At 39.3% G+C, this 18,105-nt stretch overlaps 1 protein-coding gene across 1 annotated transcript in view; it reads left to right on the top strand.

The window, feature by feature from the left end:
• Positions 1-17,591, top strand: part of MPP4 (MAGUK p55 scaffold protein 4) — a gene marked incomplete at its 5' end in the record, with an annotated part of 33,579 nt that extends 15,988 nt beyond the window's left edge. Inside the window, 7 exon segments of the mRNA XM_087882136.1 lie at positions 9,991-10,032; positions 11,475-11,645; positions 11,926-12,006; positions 13,052-13,145; positions 14,615-14,723; positions 15,219-15,353; positions 17,253-17,591. Of these exon segments, the coding sequence (XP_087738262.1) occupies positions 9,991-10,032; positions 11,475-11,645; positions 11,926-12,006; positions 13,052-13,145; positions 14,615-14,723; positions 15,219-15,353; positions 17,253-17,444 (824 nt within the window).
• Between the last annotated feature and the right edge of the window lie 514 nt (positions 17,592-18,105).

The raw sequence follows: 18,105 nt of genomic DNA, 5'->3' as shown, positions 1-18,105 counted from the left end.
AATTTTTCTCTTCAAAACATTCTGCATAACCCACCATATTTTAATCCAAAAAGCCTTAACTTTCTTACAATTCCACCAAACATGATAATATGTAGCATCTAAACAATCACATCTCCAACATTTTGGCTGAACATTAGGATACATACAGGATAATTTCTTGGGATCTAAATGCCATCTGTAAAACATCTTATAAAAATTTTCCCTCAAATTCTGCGATTGTGTAAATTTAACATTCTGAACCCATATCTTTTCCCATGTTTCTAACATCACTGGTTCTTCAAAATTTTGTGCCCACTTAATCATACAATCTTTAACCAATTCAGTTTCTGAATCCCTTTCTAACAAAACATTATAAAGCCTTTTAATATGCATTGGACCTTTCTCTTTTATATGTCTGACCAATTCTTCCTCATGCAACATAATACCAGTTTTTTGGTCCTCTTTCCATCTCAATTGTAGTTGATTATATTGTAACCAAGTTAAATTAATTCCTTCATCCAACAGTGTCTGTAATGTCTTCAACTGCCATCTGCCCGCATCTGTAAAAAGAATCTCTTTATATAAAAACCCCCCGAGTGACATTATATTTGTATTCCACATAGTATGACCAAGATCCAGCCATAACGGTATTTTGTAATCCCATTTGAGTCGGTGCTTCTTCCAAACTCTCATCAAAGAGTCTCTAAGTATATGGCTTTTAAATACTTTATCCACTTTATTATCATAAAATAAATAAGCATGCCATCCAAATTCAAGATCAAAACTTTCTATATTCAATATTCCAGTCTTTTTCCTTCCAAACCAGTCACTTGCTTGAGTCAAAGCTGCTGCTTCATAATATAACTGTAGGTTTGGAAGTTTAAGACCTCCCCTTTCTGGAACATCTTGCATAATTTTCAATTTCACTCTCGGTTTTTTCTCATTCCAGACAAACTTATTCAGTCCTCTTTGCCACTCTTTCAGTTGTTTATCACTTTTAAGCACCGGAATCATTTGAAACAGAAATAGAAATCTTGGCAAAATATTCATCTTTACTGCTGCTATTCTTCCAAGTAAAGAAAGCTGCAGTTTTTTCCATGTCTCCATGTCTTTTTGCACCTCTCGCCACAAAACCTCATAATTATTTTGAATCAGTTTCATATTAGATTCTGCAACCTGAACTCCTAAATATTTAACCTTTGACACAATCTCAAAACCTGCCCTCCTTTCAAGTTCATATTTTCGTTCTTGTGTCATATTTTTGACTATCATCTTAGTTTTTTTCTGGTTCAGTCTGAATCCTGATACTGCACCATAATCTCTTATAATGTCTTTCATCAGGATTATTGATTCCACCGGTTGTGTTAGGGTAACAACCAGATCATCTGCAAATGCCCTTATTCTGTAATCTTCTTGCCTTATCACTATACCTTTCAAGCTAATCGAATCCCTTATTATATTCAACAAGACTTCTAATGTTAAAATAAAAAGCAATGGGGATAACGGACAACCTTGTCTTGTTCCTTTTTCAATTTTGAAATCTGTTGTCAAACTTCCATTAATAATAATCTGTGCCTTTTGCTCTTGATAAATTGCTGAAACCGCCAATATAAATTGATCCCCAAAGTCCATTTTTTTCAAAGTCTTTAATAGAAAATTCCAATCCACTCTATCAAAGGCTTTCTCCGCATCCAAAAAAGCCAGCACTGCAGGGATCTGTTTATTCTTCTCAAGATATTCCAGTAAATCTATCACTTGCCTTACATTGTCCTTCATATATCTACCCTCTATAAATCCCGCTTGATCTTCATGAATCACCTCTTGAATCACTGGCATCAACCTGTTGGCTAATACTTTTGCATAAATTTTGTAGTCATTATTCAGAAGAGATATTGGCCTATAATTTTCCGGTTTTTTAGGACCCGCTTGCTCTTTTGGTATCAAAGAAATATAAGCTGTTTTCCATGATGGGGGTATTTTACCCCCTTGTTGTATATTACAAAATAAGTCTCTAAGTTGTTCCACCATTTCTGCTTGCAAAGTTTTATAATACACTGCAGTCAAACCATCTGTTCCCGGAGCTTTGGCAGTTTTCAGTTGTTTTATTGCTACAATTATCTCCTCAGCTGTTACAGGGTGATTCAGTCTTTCCTTTTGTAAGTTAGTAACTTTTGTAACTCTTTTATTTTCTAGATATTTTTCTATAAGTCCATTCTGTATGTCATCTTTAGCATATAGTTTAGTATAGTAATCTACAAAAACTTCTTTAATTAATTTTTGTTGATAAATTTCTGTCCCTCCAATGTCAATACAGTCGATGGTCCGCATACTCTGCTTCTTCCTTAGGGTGTAAGCCAGCCATCTGCCCGGTTTATTGGCATTACAAAATGTGTTATGCTTTGCATATTGTAAATTTGTTGCAACCTGGTCCGCCATAAGCATTTGGAATTGGTCTTTCAAGAGTTTTATAGCACTATGTGTTCTTTTATCTGTTGGATTTTTAATAAGTAACTGTTCTTTTTTCTTTATTTCTGCTTCAATTTCAATTCTTTTCTTTTGTCTATTCAATTTGTGCTTAGAGTTCATGTAAATGAGTACCCCTCTCATATATGCTTTACTCGCATCCCATACAATTTCAATAGGGGTACCCTTGTTCAAATTAATTTCAAAAAATTCTTTCATCTGCTTCTTAAGTTCTATTATATTTTTTTCATATCTAAACAGATTTTCATTTAGTCTCCATGATCTTCTCTCAATTTTTGCAGTCTCAATTTCTATCCATACTGGACTATGATCAGATAAAGTTCTTGGAAAAATTTTTGTTCTTTTTGTTTTGACAAGTAAATCATTTGATACTAAAATAAAATCAATCCTTGAAAAAGATCTATGTCTGTCAGAAAAGAAAGTATAATCCAAGTCTTTTAAGTTATGTATTCTCCAGACATCCTTTAGTTCCAAATCTTCTTTCATTTCAAAAAAAGTTTGTGGTAGTCTAATCTTTGACTTCGCCAGACTTCTTTTATCTAGCTTGGAATCAATTACTCCATTCCAATCTCCCATAATCAAAATTGATCTATAGTCCCATTGCAACATTTTAGTATGCAAAGTTTTATAAAAGTGATCCTGCTGTTGGTTGGGAGCATAAAGCCCAATCACAAGAATTTGACCATATGGAGTACACAGTTCAATTGCTACAAATCTACCACCTTCATCCGCTTCTATAATTTTAGCTGAAAATCTTTTGTTTATATAAATAACCACGCCATTCTTTTTTTCCAAATTTGATGCTATGAAATGTATTCCTAACTTTAAATTTATCAAATATTTTTGATCTTGCGTTCTGATATGAGTTTCTTGTAAACAAATTATATCATTATTAAATTGTTGTAAATATGTAAATATTTTCTTTCTTTTCTGTGGCGAATTCAGTCCATTCACATTCCAAGACAAAAACTTAACCATCATGTATACCTTTTTGAAGCGACGAGCAGAATTGCCGGATGTCTTCCGAGGCCACCGACGTTGCTCTCCCCATGGCTTCCCTTTGATCTGTAGTACTCTTAGCTCCTTTTTTATATTGTTGTGCCGTAGCTCTTTCTTGCAGTTGTTTTTCTTTAAGTTGTTTTGAAACTGCACGAGTTATTCGCTGGTCTTTAGCTTCAGCCATACGCTTTAGGTCCAGTGCCACATCTCTTGTAGTCAGAATTGGAGAAGATTCTAACAGGGGCTCATCCAGAAAACCTCCTTCAGCACCCTGCGCTTCCGTTGGATCTAGTTCAATCTGCTTAAGCTGCACTTCCAATTCTTGCTGGGGTTGCTTCTCCTTCTCACTCTCCTTTATCTCCAGTACAGTAGATGAGCGTGGGGATGGTGACCTCTCTTTAAAAACATTGTAGTAAAAATATTCCGCTTTTTCAACAGTATTCAGTCGGTGTTTTTCCCCCTGGTACTTCAAAATTATACCCGTTGGGGCATCCCACCGAAATGGAATCTGTAATTTGTTTAATTCCTTTACTAGAAAACCAAAATCTTTTCTATCTTTCAGCATCTTTGGCGGTAACTCTTTATAAATTCCAACTTGAGTTCCCTCAACTTGCACAGAGGAAAGAAAAGATTTTTGCAGAATATCATTTCTCATTCTTCTGTCTGTGAAATAAATCACCACGTCTCTTGGTAATTGTCTTTGTCTGGCCACCCACGAGTTCACTCTGTAAATTTTATCTATTTTGCATAAAATCTCATCAGGATCAATTTTTAACAACACAGCCAAGGCATCAGCACAAACCTGTCTCAGATCTTGCCGGTCACTCTCCTTGATACCTCTAATTCTTATAGCAAATTCCATGGACCGGAATTTCATCATCGTGATTTCATCTTCAACTCTCTGCACTTTATTATCCACATCAGAAATTTTAAAATCAGTATCTTTTATTTTAACATTCACTTCTGATTTAAATTCTTCCAATTTAGAGTCCACTTTAATGATAACTTCTGACAGGCCAGAAACTGCATTTGATAATTTATCAGTCACCTTGTCATAATTCTCTTTCACCAAATTTTTCATTTCAGTAATTTCCTGCTTAATTTCCTGTTGGGATTTTTGAAATTTATCATCCAAAGCCTGCGTGATAAATTTTTTTAAACTTTCAAAATCAAACTGCTCTTCAGGCTTATGTGTGGGAGATCCCCCCCCTGCTGCCTTGCTTTCCTGTTTTTTAGAGGCCATTTTACCTCGTGAGTTAGATTTTCTAAAAAAAGAAATCCTTTTTCTTCTTCCAGCACCACAAAGTCCTCTTAGAAAATCCCCCAGTTTTAATCAGGTTAGAAGTAAGTAAATTTAAACTTGTGTGAAGTCAGCTTGTTTTAGAAAGGGATTTTTTTTTTTTTCTCACCCCTCTTCTCCTGTACTCGCAACAAACAGCGCTACAATGTAACTTGTTAGAATAGCTTCAAAGAGTCACTTTCCCTTTCAGCTTGTTAACTTGTTAGCGCTGGAGCGGCGCCATCTTTTCAAGCCACTCCCACTCACTTCAGTTTTTAGTCAGATCAAAAAGTCACAAAGAAAGGGAAATACTTGCAATTCCTTGGTTTCAGGGTTCGGGTTTTTTTTTTTCTCCGTTAATTAGTAAGGTTAAATTCAATCGGCTGTGTTTGCTGCTGCCGGCTTGCTCTGCAATAAACAGAGTCGTCCCACGCCGCCCGGAGTCTTTGCAAGTTGAAAGGGAGCCACGCCTGTTTCCTCCCCAGTAACAAATTCCTGGGGGCTCACAGGGGCTCAACCTGCGCCTTGCCAACTCTCTCCTTCAAATCCTACAGATTCTGGAGTTTTCAAGCCGCTTCTCACGATCGAAGCGGCTCTACAAACGGCGGGGCTGGCGGACCTTAAAAAGGCACCGTCTTCACCGGAGCCAGCAAAACCCGGAAGTCCCGGAAGTCCCGATGAAAAAGATTTCTTGCTTTGTCCATTAATTAGTGTGAAGACACTGCTTAAGATCTTACTTCAGCTTGTCTTTGTTTTACACACCTGCAAAGATAATCAATACAATATTGATTACCTTTGAAGGTCTGTAAAACAAAGGAAAACTGAAGTAAGATCATAAGCAGAGTCACAGTTCCAATCGTGGTCATTAAACAGGGACTACATGTAATAGATTAAATCTCTCCACTGCCCAGAAAAGGCAGAAATCATATGATTAATCAACTTTCTGGACATGCCTGCTTTCCTCCAGATCATTTCTGGCTTTCACTCAGGCCAATTAATGGAGCTTGAGTCCCTATCAGGAAAGAATAACAAAAATAATAAATATTTAATAAATAAATAAATAATAAACAAAGCTCTATATAATAACGAATTACACAGGCTGAAAATTAGTGAACCACCAGGCAGTGTTAATCATTATGGAACTGGCACATTTATGGCTTTGGAAATGAGTCTCATTCAAGAAGCTTCTTCAGTTCAGTTCTTGGATGAGAAGCTAAGTATTTTCAAGGGGAAAAAAACCAAGAAAGTCCAGTTGCCTTTTGGAAAAGCACCTTTATGACAACCATGACTTGGATGTTTGAGAAGTCCCATAAACTTTGGAAATCAGTGCAGAAAGATCACACTTTACTGCCTTTTCTCCCACTTCCTTTCCAAATTCAACCGTCGGCTTTAGTCTTTGAATCCACATTTATTAAACTAATTTTATAGACATGCTTACTGCAAATGGGTCCTACATATTGTGTTTTGTATATGTTGATTCAATGTATTTTTTAGAAAACTATTATTCACTATGAATAACAAACCTAAAGAAAAACCAAAAGAGGGTGTTATCTTAATTTGATATCACTGAATAATTTGACAATATTTTGAAAATCAAATGCTTAAGTTTTATAATTGAAGGACCTCTGTAGCTTATGCCTTTTTTTAAAGGCCTGTTTTGAACGCCGAGTTCATAAATTAGGTTTTTCCTTTTGCTGGTAGTATTACAAATGAAAATTATATTTCTTGTATATGAAAGTCTTATACTGCGGAGCTCCTTGCACTGCGAGATTCCCCCCTCTCGCATGTCTGGCCCTCTCAGTTATCAAGGGCCGCCCTTGAGGACGGGTTTTGGAACCCTAAGAGGTGGTTTGCAAAAAAACGACGGCTTTGGGGTTTTTTAGATAAATCTTTAAGTTCTATTTTAAGGGGTTCTGGGAGGGATTGTGGGAATGGATCTGGGGGGATCCATAAATCCACTGAAAGGGCTAATGGGTCTGATAATCATGGTGGGGAGGATGGGGACAGAAATCTGACAAGGATGCAGGGGGATGAAGCGATGGGCATTAGTATAATAAGTGGGAGGGGCAGATATGACGGCTGCAGGGGGCCATATTATGTTTCGGGAGTGCGCACTCGTTGTTTACGAGCGATTGCCCACTCCGACCCCCAAAGCACTGCTCGTTTCCCGGGTTGTTCAGAGTCTCAGACCCTGGGTCTACGGCTGATGTTATGTAATGCCAGGTCAGTGGTAAATAAAGCCCCCCTCATTCATGATCTTATTTCAGAGGGGGGTGCTGACCTGGCAGGGATTACGGAGACCTGGTTAGGCCAGGAGGGACGAGTTCCCCTTGTGGAAATGTGCCCGCCAGGTTTCCGTGCATTCCATCAGCCAAGGACTCAGGGAAGGGGTGGGGGAGTGGCAGCAATCATTAGAGAAAGTCTTTGCCCAAGGGAGGCCACTGTTCCTCAGATAGCCGGATGTGAGTCCCTCCTTGTGAAGTGGGGTCGGGGGATTCAGATGGGCCTACTGATTGCGTACCTGGCTCCCTGCCACGTAACAGGGGCCTGCCTGAGCTGCTCAACATTATAGCCGGGGTGGCGGTGGAAACCCCCAGACTTATTGTTATGGGGGATTTTAACCTGCCATCCGCTGGTGAGATGTCAGAGACGGCTTGGGAGTTCATGGCTTCCATGACGGCCATGGACCTGACCCAGGTAGTTCAAGGCCCCACCCACTTGGGGAATCACACTCTGGACTTGATTTTTGTCTCTGATCAGTGGCTGAATGATCTAAGAATAGGGGATATAGACATCAAGCCCTTGTCATGGTCTGATCATTCTCTCCTTCACATGGACTTTCAAGTCACTTCCACCCACCGCAGGGAGATGGAACCAACCAAATGGTTCCGTCCCAGGCGCCTGATGGACCCCGAAAGGTTCCTGATGGAGCTTGGGCCATTTCCTGAGACTGTGGCTCACAACTCGACTGAGGACCTGGTGGTCACCTGGGACAGGGCAGCTACTGGGGCCTTGGACCGCGTTGTGCCTTTGCGGCCTCTGACCTGATGCCGATCTCGTCTAGCTCCTTGGTTTTCCGAGGAGCTGAGAGAGATGAAGCATCGGAAAAGACATCTGGAGAGCGATTGGAGGACAAGCCGATCTGAATCTGACCAAACACAGGTGAGATCTTATATTAAGACCTACCTAGTGGTGATAAGAGCGGCGAAGTCTAGCTACTTCTCTGCTCTTATTGCATCTGCTGCGCTGTTTAGGGTGACCCGCTCCCTACTTCAGGTGGGGGTAGGGAAGATCCCTTAAAGGGTCGAGCTGAGGATTTTGTACAATTCCTGCATGATAAAGTCGCTCAGATTCGGAAAGGCCTGGACTCCGATTGGGTAGATCCAGGGGAGGAGACGGGGGCAGGTCTTGAGAGCGTTATCTGGGAAGAGTTTGACTCTGTGGCTCCTGAGGACGTGGACAGGATTCTAGGCAAGCTTAACGCTGCCACATGTTTATTGGACCCGTGTCCCTCCTAGTTGGTACTGGCCTCCCGGGGCTGGCTCCAGGGGATTATAAATGCTTCTCTGAGTGAAGGTGTCTTTCCCGCTGCCTTGAAAGAGGCGGTTGTGAAGCCCCTCCTCAAGAAGCCTTCCCTGGACCCAGCTATATTATCAAATTATCGTCCAGTCTCCAATCTTCGCTTTGTTGCGAAGGTTGTTGAGAGTGTGGTGGCGTGACAACTACCCCGATACCTGGATGAAGTTGTCTATCTGGATCCGTTCCAGTCGGGCTTCGGGTCACGATACAGCACGGAAACGGCATTGGTCGCATTGGTGGATGATCTCTGGAGGGCTCGGGACAGAGGTTGCTCCTCTATCCTGGTCCTATTAGATCTCTCAGCGGCTTTTGATACCATCGACCATGGTATCTTACTGCACCAGCTGGAGGGGTTAGGAATAGGGGGCACCGTGCTTCGGTGGTTCTCCTCCTTCCTCTCTGACGTTCGCAGTTTGTGTTGGCAGGGGGGCAGAGGTCAACCTCGAGGCACCTTATTTGTGGGGTGCCGCAAGGGTCAGTCCTCTCACCCCTTCTGTTAAACATTTATGTAAAACCGCTAGGCGAGATCATCCGTGGTTTTGGGGTGAGTGTTCATCAGTATGCTGATGACACACAGCTATACATCTCCACCCCAGACCACCCCAATGATGCCCTTGCTGTGATGTCCCGTTGCCCGGAGGCCGTGCGGATCTGGATGGGGAGAAACAAGCTCAGACTCAACCCCTCCAAGACCGAGTGGCTGTGGCTTCCGGCGTCCTAGTATAGTCAGCTAGTACCATCACTGACAATAGGGGATGAGATCTTGCTCCCCACAGAGAGGGCCCGCAACTTGGGTGTCCTCCTGGATTCACGGTTATCTTTAGAAGATCATTTGACGGCCGTGGCCAGGGGTGCCTTTTATCAGGTTCGCCTGATCCGCCAGTTGCGTCCCTTTCTGGATCGGGACGCCTTGCTCACGGTCACTCATGCCCTAGTTACCTCCCGTATGGACTACTGTAATGCTCTCTACATGGGGCTCCCCTTGAAAAGCACCCAGAGGCTCCAACTGGTCCAGAACGTAGCCGCGTGGGTGATTATGGGCGCAGCTCGTTACGCCCATGTAACACCTCTCCTACGCGAGCTGCACTGGCTCCCGGTGGTCTTCCGGGTGCGATTCAAGGTGTTAGTTATCACCTTTAAAGCGCTCCATGGCTTAGGACCTCGGTACCTACGAGACCGTCTTTTGCCACCAATAGCCTCCCACCGACCAGTTCGTTCTCACAGGGAGGGACTACTCAGGATACCGTCAGTCAAATTATGTCGACTGGCAACTCCCAGGGGGAGGGCCTTCTCTGTGGGGGCTCCAACCCTTTGGAATGAACTGCCCCCGGAGATACGGAATATCCCTGATCTCCGTGCTTTCCGCCGTGCCCTCAAGACCCTGATGTTCCAACAGGCGGGGCTAAACATACGAACATGTGAATGATTTTTTAAATGTTATCTAATTCTGGGTTTTATTTAATTGACCAAACTAAGTAATAATTTTAATTAGCAATTTTATTATGTTTGTGTGTCTATATTTTTCTTGACTGTATACCGCCTTGAGTCCTACGGGAGAAAGGCGGTATAGAAATATAATAAATAAATAAATAAATAAATAAATAAATAAAGTCTTAAGGATATTGCTACATTTCTTATTCTTTATTGTGTATCTCTATCTCTCATTTCAGAAGAAGAAGAATTCATTGGATCTGGTCAGCCGGTGTTCATTAGTATGTAGCCAGTTCTACAACTGGAGAATTGTGTTCAGGGTCACCAGGCTACTAAATAGTTTGTATCTGATGCATTGTATTGGTGCTTTCTTCTTGACTGCTGTATTCCTTTACTTACTTCTGCTTTGTTATTGCTATGTAGGCTTCCAAAAAGCCACATGAAGTACTGTTTTGAAATCCTGCATACCCACTTCCTTTAATTCTCACAGCTCCTTTTTATGAATAAAATGTTTGTGACTAACAGTTTAGTTAGAAAGACATATGAGTTCAAGGGAAGCCACTGAAAAATCAAGAGAACTTTATTACTGGCTTGTTTCTAAAACAAAAAAAATGGAAATGTAAAAACTGTCAAGTTTGAACTGTTGAAAAATACATTAGCTGAATTGCTAGATCTTAGTTAAATAAATAAAAACCATAAGAATCAGAAAAATACAGTATATATCTCATTTTAGAACTTCAGTCTTAGTTAGTATCAAATGGTCCAAAAATAAGTCATTCCTTCTTGTGAGGTGAAGTGGTTGGTAATAGCCAGAGACAGATGTAATGAAAGTTCCTTGCTTGTGTTGCATATTTCTGTTGTTCCAAAACAAAAGGAAGAAAGGACAGCTTTAGCAGAAAAAAAAAATCAGGCAATAGACAGAATGTCCAAATGAATGATTGAGGCTGAGGGATAGATTTGCTAAACAAAGTAGTTTAGACAGATTTATAGACAATTGATTGAACTTTGGCCTTCACCTCACTGAAATGGAAATCTTCCGCTGCCCTTTCCCCATAGAGGCTTTCCTAAACTGAGTCACTTGGTGCTGACATAGAACTAAAATTAGACTTTTCCACATGAGTTTTTTTATCTGGATGAACTGTGTCTACTAATAGCTAATTTGTTAACAATATGTAATTTTTATAATGTTGGGATTCTGTGTTTTCATAGAAGTATAATTCCATTACACTTGTTGAAACAAAGCAACAAAATCCAACAACATCCACTTACAACATAGCAAGTGGAAACTTCCATGATTAAATGATCATGGAAACCTTTCTTCCCCTGCAGAAAGATTTATTAGTTCAGAAAAACCCAATTGATGGCAAAATACAACTCACAAGTATATCTGGCTTCTTTCCAACAATAAAAATATTTAACATCTAACATTTTGCAACCCATTCATAGCACCAAAAAGCTGCTGCCTGAATCTGCCACCAACTTATTCTACTTAATATGCCAAAGTAGCAAACATGGTACTGTGTTCCTTCTCTCTTCCAGATAATTCTTTGCTATTAACCAAATGAAGGGAATAAGGGAATTTTGGGATTTTAGGGAGGATTAGAAAGTCAAAAATTTGGAATGAACTGTGAAAGCTAATATCTGAACTGCCTCAAATATTGCAGGCTAGCCATATGGTTCAGTGATCAGTTTCTAAAGATCTGTATGTGTCTCCATTTTCCAGCTGGGTTCCGGAGAAGTATGCGTCTGTGCCGTAGGAAATGCAATTATAGTCACCTGGCATGTCAGTCACATTGTCTCAATAGTTGCTACGGTGCTGTGGCAGCACCTTATGAAGAGGTGGTGAGATATCAAAGGGAACCAGGTGATCGAAACAGATTAATTGTACTAATAGGTAAGTAGCAATAATTAAACTGTTCCTTGTTTAAAAAGTGAACGCATAAAAGAGAAAATTTGCATTAGTTCAAGGAAAAATAATCTCATCATAGTACAGTTATTTTAAAAAATGCAAGTATATCACATCTTTGTAGAACTGGGTCATAACTTGGTGACTTTGATTTGTATTTCTTGTCTATATTTCTTCTATGGAAAATGTCACTATTCTATTGTATGTAATTAAGTGGTATAGAATTTTCATTCTTTCATTTTTATTCAATAGTTTCTTTCATACTTAGGTCCTTCAGGTGTTGGCGTGAATGAACTACGGAGACAACTTATTGGTATTAATCCTCACCTGTTTCGAAATGCAGTACCACGTATGTATATTTTAAATCTTAAAACATACTAATAGAAGAAAATGAAACATTAGAATTTCACTAATTGTGATCTGCATATTAGCTTTTTATTATTTATAATTACCATTGACTTTTCCCAAAATTAAGAGAGGATTCAGAAGGGTGTATCTCTCATTTTAAGAGAGATTTGAAAACCTAAGGACACTTTCACATGCCATCGTTCTCAATACCTCCAACCAGTTTAAATCAGTGGTGGAATTCAATTTTTTTTACTACTGGTTCTGTGGGCATGGCTTGGTGGATGTGGCAGGGGAAGGATACTGCAAAATCTCCATTCCCACCCCACTCTGGGGCCAGCCAGAGTTGGTATTTGCCGGTTCTCTGAACTACTCAAAATTTCTGCGACCGGTTCTCCAGAACTTGTCAGAACCTGCTGAATAGCACTCCTGGTTTAAATCAGTGTAAGATTTTTGTGTGAAAGAAGTTTCTTAATACACCCTAAAGTCAAAACCTTTCTCGTTATGAGATTAGACAGTTATGGTTGCTACCTAAATAAAAAGGAAACTAATGGTTTTCCCTACTGGTACTACCAATTCTTCGATAGCATGATGTAATTACTTTTCATCACGCTTTCAGAATTGGAAGCAAATAAAATCAATACATCTTTAAGAAATGCTTGGGTGGCATCAGTTACTAACACAACAACATGTTCATTGTCTTACATTTAAAACAGGACAAATGTGAACACTGATCTATCATAAAGTCATAATTTAATAAACAAGTTAGCTTAAAAGGAGGCTTCATTTTTTTTTTCTTGGTGGTCGTATCTGGAGTAATTTCTGGAGATTCTGATTCCGGGGGACAGCTTTCTCAGGTATGCACATCAGGATTCATGGATTTGGACTTTACAAAAAGATGACCCTCTGGAAAGGAATGCCTTTTATCTATGCATATACCAAATAAGCAGTCCAATATAACATTAAGTACTTAGCTTTACACTAAAAATATGTTCCAGTAACTATTTAAAAGTATTGCAATAATCATAATTTGTTCTTTTTAAAAACAGATACAACCCGTGCTCAAAAGAGCTATGAAGAGAATGGCCGAGAATATCATTATGTACCAAAGGAAACATTTGAAAATATGGTGTACAATTACAGGTAATTTGTATTTAGATTCACATTTTTTGTTCTTTCATCAAATTTCAAAATTCTGTGCCCAGATTCCAGGATAGCCAGTCAGCAGAGTTAAAAATATATTTCTGCCAGTTTTTTTATTTGACAAATAAAAATGTGTTTTTATAAATGAAATATTAATTAATTAATGATGTACTAGCATTCACTGTGGTAAATATGTAGTGAGAAAGGCAAAGTCGAGCAGTGAACACACTAGGAATTTGAAAACACAGAACATAGAATAGTAGAGTCGGAAGGTACTTCAGAGGTCTTCTAGTCCAACCTTCTGCTTGAGCAGAAGACCCTGTGCCATTTTAGACAAATGGTTGTCCAGTCTCTTTTTGAAAGCTTCCAGTGATAGAGCACTCACAACTTCTGAAGGCAAGCTATTCCATTGGTTGATTGCTCTCACTGTTAGGAATATTCTTCTTAGTTCTAGGTCAGTGACGGCTAACCCTTTCGCCACCGAGTACCAAAACAGGAGCATGCGTATGTGCTGGAGAGCTGCTCTTCCGGAGCATGCACGTGCTGGGAAGCTGAGCTTTTGGTTTCCAGTGCATGCATGCCTGCCGGCCACCTGGTCTTCTGGTTTCTGGCACTTTTGCACGCACAAAGACTAGCTGGCCAGTGCGCATGCGCGTGCTGGAACCCAGAAGAGCAATGGGAGATGGCTGGCATGCCCGGAGAAATAGCTCTGTGTGCCACTTCTGGCATGTGTGCCATAGGTTTGCCATCATGGTTCTAGGTTGTTTCTCTCCTTGGTTAGTTTCCATCTATTGTTTCTTGTCTTGCCCTAGGGTGCTTTGGAAAGTAGTTTGACCCCCTCATCTTTGTAGGAGCCCCTCAAATATTGGAACAATGCTAAAACAATCTTCCTGCTTGGGGTTGAAACTCTCATCATTGCTAGAATTTAAATCCAGGGATTGTCTGTTTCTTCCCTAAACAAATAAATTACCTCCCCTTATATCTATATTTTAATGTTTCACAATAGAAACCCAGGAATTTGCTACAAGGTTCCTTGGAAAGGAGTTGACTCTTTATCTCATCTTGTTGAAAAAACAGTGATTTGCATATTTCTCTTCTTCAGTCATTAAATAAACATCCAATATGCATTAAAAAGCAAGCAAAAGTAGTATATGTTTGTGATAGAAAGAAAAAGAAGGTTGTAGAAACAAAGTTATTATCCTACTTCTCTCACGTACATATATGCATATACAACAGAAGTTGCTGCAATAAGAGAGGTAGAAAAAAAGCACTGATTCCAAGTTAGAGCATGGCAGGACTTTTCTTGCCTCCCTAAATACCTAAACAAGACTGCTGCCCCTTCATATTCTGCTTGAATTGAGGTGCATGCTTTCTCCAGGCATTATTAGAAAGATATTCATTACGTAGCCTCTTTTACAGTCCTTGCTTTGAAATATGCTCATCTCCCTCTCTACTTACCACATTTACAGAATGTTGGAGTATGGAGAGTACAAGGGACACTTCTATGGGACAAGTATTGATGCAGTACATGCAGTGCTTGATGAAGGGAAGATCTGCATAGTGGATTTAGAGCCTTACGTGAGTTACAGAAAACCTGCAACATTGAAGGTTTAAGCAATCAATCTTGAGTCTGTCCTGAAACAATTTTTTCTTTTTTTGGTGCCTTCAAGTCAACATTGACTCTGGCAATTGCTTGTTTGCTTGATAGTTTTTCTAAATACATGTTATATAGGCAGTAATTGGGTAAATAAATGTATACTGTCAATATGTCAGGAATAGAAATAATATTTATTTAAATATGTTAATGTATTAAGCAAATACAATATTTCTAACATATGGTAATTAGAATAGTTTCTGAACAAAATATGGGCTAGAAATTATTAATGATACCATTTTTATCCCAGATATTCTGGAATTATTATAAATTTAAAACTAGTCCTATTAAGTCAACATACTAAGCTATTTCTGAATTATAGGTGTTACCTTTTAATCATTTGTTTATTTTTAATACAAAAACTGGGCAGAATAAATATAACTTGTATAATTGTTTTTATTTTTTATTTTATCTTGCAGAGTATTCAGTTTGTTCGTACTCATGAACTGAAACCCTACATTATATTTATTAAACCACCAAGTGTGAGCTGCATGAAGCAGACTCGGAAAAATGCTAGGATAATCACTGATTATTATGTAAACATGAAATTTAAGGTAAGATTTGAGAGGAGGAAATTAGCAGTGAGATTTAAATGGCTTTAGGTTAGCCATACTACTTTGATTTCTTCATCATATTTCTGGGTGAAAATATTGTCATTTCATTGTTATAAAGGGAAAATAATTGCAGTATTGAATTATTACTTTAATAAGTGTAAATTCAGAATAATACACTGATTTTAAGAGGTTTTGACCTGATTTAGTTGTATAACATATCAAAATCAGCATATAAACCCATTTACATCTAACTGCAGCACAACTATCACCAATAACTATTTTCTCTGCTATGTCTTCCTGATGTTCCAAAGTGCATTCATGTTTTCTCTTAGTGACAGTTTTGTATCAATCTGACATGCTTCACCAACCATTGGTCCAATAAGGTGACCCTTAGGAAATGAGATTACCAGTATTTAAAGGTAGTCCTTGCTTTGCATTGTATTTAAGACCAGCAATTCCTTCGCTAAGTAATGCGGTCATAAAGGGTGACGTATGACTCAGCCAATTCACAACGGTAGCTGCAGCAATCCTACTTGCAATTGTTAGAGGAATCCCGCAGTCATAGCATCCCACAGACATGTGATCACCATTATGTCCGCTGCCAGCTTCCCCATAGACTTCACTTGTTGGAAGCCAACAGTGAAGGTCACAAATGGCAATCATGTAACCATAGGATGCTGTGACTGTTGTAATAGCAAGCCAGTTGCCAAGCTCCTGAATTGTGATCCATGATAACAACAGGGACATTGCAATGGCTGCAACAATGAGGATCTGTTGAAGGTATCCTTCATCCAGCATTGTTGTAACTTCGGACAGTTGATGAATGGCTGTTCAATGAAGCATGCCTGTATTGGCCACTTTAGGCTGGTGCAGCACATACTACTTCCCCCCAAGTCTCTGAGGGCTATTCAGTTTCAGGCAGCAAAATAGTCTATTTTTACTACTTCTTACACATGCCACATCTCTGGGTCAGTCTTGAAACCTGGAATAGCCTGAATAGCAACCAACTATGTATTATAGGATGGGGGCTACAAACACAAGTTTAGCACTCCCCCACAATAGCATAAAATCCAGGTCCAAAAGAAACTCAGCTATCAGTTGATAATTAGGCTCTTTGAACATATTGACATTTGCGCAAAACCAGAGCAATTTTAACAGCCTGCCAATAGAAGCATCTTTCAATGCTTGCCTCCTGCCCCAACACCAGCCCATGTTTAGGGGAATGATTGGTGGATGTTTTTTTTACTAGCTGGTAACTTTCAGTGGAAGAGGAGGGGGAAAAACTGTAGGATCCACCAATCCCTACCCTTAATATGACCTGTTTCCTATATATACATTCTGAATAAATAAATGACAGCATTATTTACCAGCATTGTGCCTATAAAAGGATTGCTATTATCAGTGAGATATTTTTTTGTTCCCTCATGATCTTGCAGTAGCCCTTTAACTAACCATGAGGAAGAGACTTACGTATATCTCTTTGCATCTGAGTATGAATTGAGAGTTCATCTCTAAAGTCAAAGAACAATATACCTGGTTTGTTATTGTAAAAATATTTCTTTTCTTTATCCAAATAAGAATATTTTGATTCCAATTCCATTGATGGTTTTCAAGTCTTTCGTTCTCTTTTATGGGAGTCAAAATCAGGAATTAGCAGTTTTCTAAGTAGTGCTCAACAATAAGTTAAAATGAGTTCTTTAATAGCTGCAGAGCATGGCTTATCCCCACCCCACCCCAAAAAAGAATCAAACTGCAGTTCTTTCATGATGTGTAAACAAACTGTGGCTCAAATTGTCTTCTTTCCTATATTCATGGCTGCTAGCAAGAAAATACAAGATGGAGAAATGAAGCAGTAGGTACAATCATATCAGCTCATGATTTATTGTGCTCTCCCACCAGGAAGAAGATCTGCAGGAAATGGAAGAATCAGCTAAAAAAATGGAAACTCAGTTTGGACAATTCTTTGATCAAGTGATTGTGAATGACAATTTACAGGAAGCTTGTCTGCAGCTAGTCTCCGCGGTGCACCAAGCCCAGAATGAGCCACAGTGGGTTCCAGCCACATGGATATGCTCAGGCTCTCAGGACTAGCCTGTGATTTCATGGGATGATAGAAGGATAATTGTGTGCAAAATCCAGCATTCTGGGGAAGATCCTGGTTTTCTTCCAGAGGCATCAATCCAGCCATCCTAGGGGTGGACACTACTTTTCTGGCAATAAATCTTTTGAAACTTTCATTTGTATATTGGCTGCATTTGCCTGTCACTTAAGCTAGGCTAGGGCATAGGATATATTATTGTTTTAAAGAATAATTTTATGGGGACACCCAATTCTGGGAGTAGACCAGGTATTAAAATGGTAGGATCATTTCTTTCCTTTCTTTCCATCCAGGACAGACACTCCAGGGAACGTGTACAACATCCTTAATGCAAACCTGCCTGCAGAAAACTTTAAAAAGCTAAGAACTAGATCTCCCCTGCATTAAGCTAGGAACAGTTGTTTAATAAATCACAGAGCATGTAATTTATTTTAATTCCTTCCTAATTCATGTTAGCAGGCAAATAAAGCAGGGAGATTCATTTAGTCCAAACCAGGATTATGATTCGTTATGTTCCCGAAGAGCCAGGATTTATGAACCAGCATTAATTCTAGGTTAATATTAATTTATTAAATCATCACTCATGGTTTCCTGTGTCACAAATGCAGCCACACTTATGTGGTATTTTTCGCCATTATATATTAAATAATTAAG

Source organism: Pantherophis guttatus, chromosome 1 (genome assembly GCF_059756535.1).
Source record: "Pantherophis guttatus breed Tessera chromosome 1, ASM5975653v1, whole genome shotgun sequence".
NCBI classification, from domain to species: domain Eukaryota; kingdom Metazoa; phylum Chordata; class Lepidosauria; order Squamata; family Colubridae; genus Pantherophis; species Pantherophis guttatus.
The sequence above is the reverse complement of the archived record's forward strand: the minus strand, read 5'-3'. Positions and strand labels throughout refer to the sequence as shown.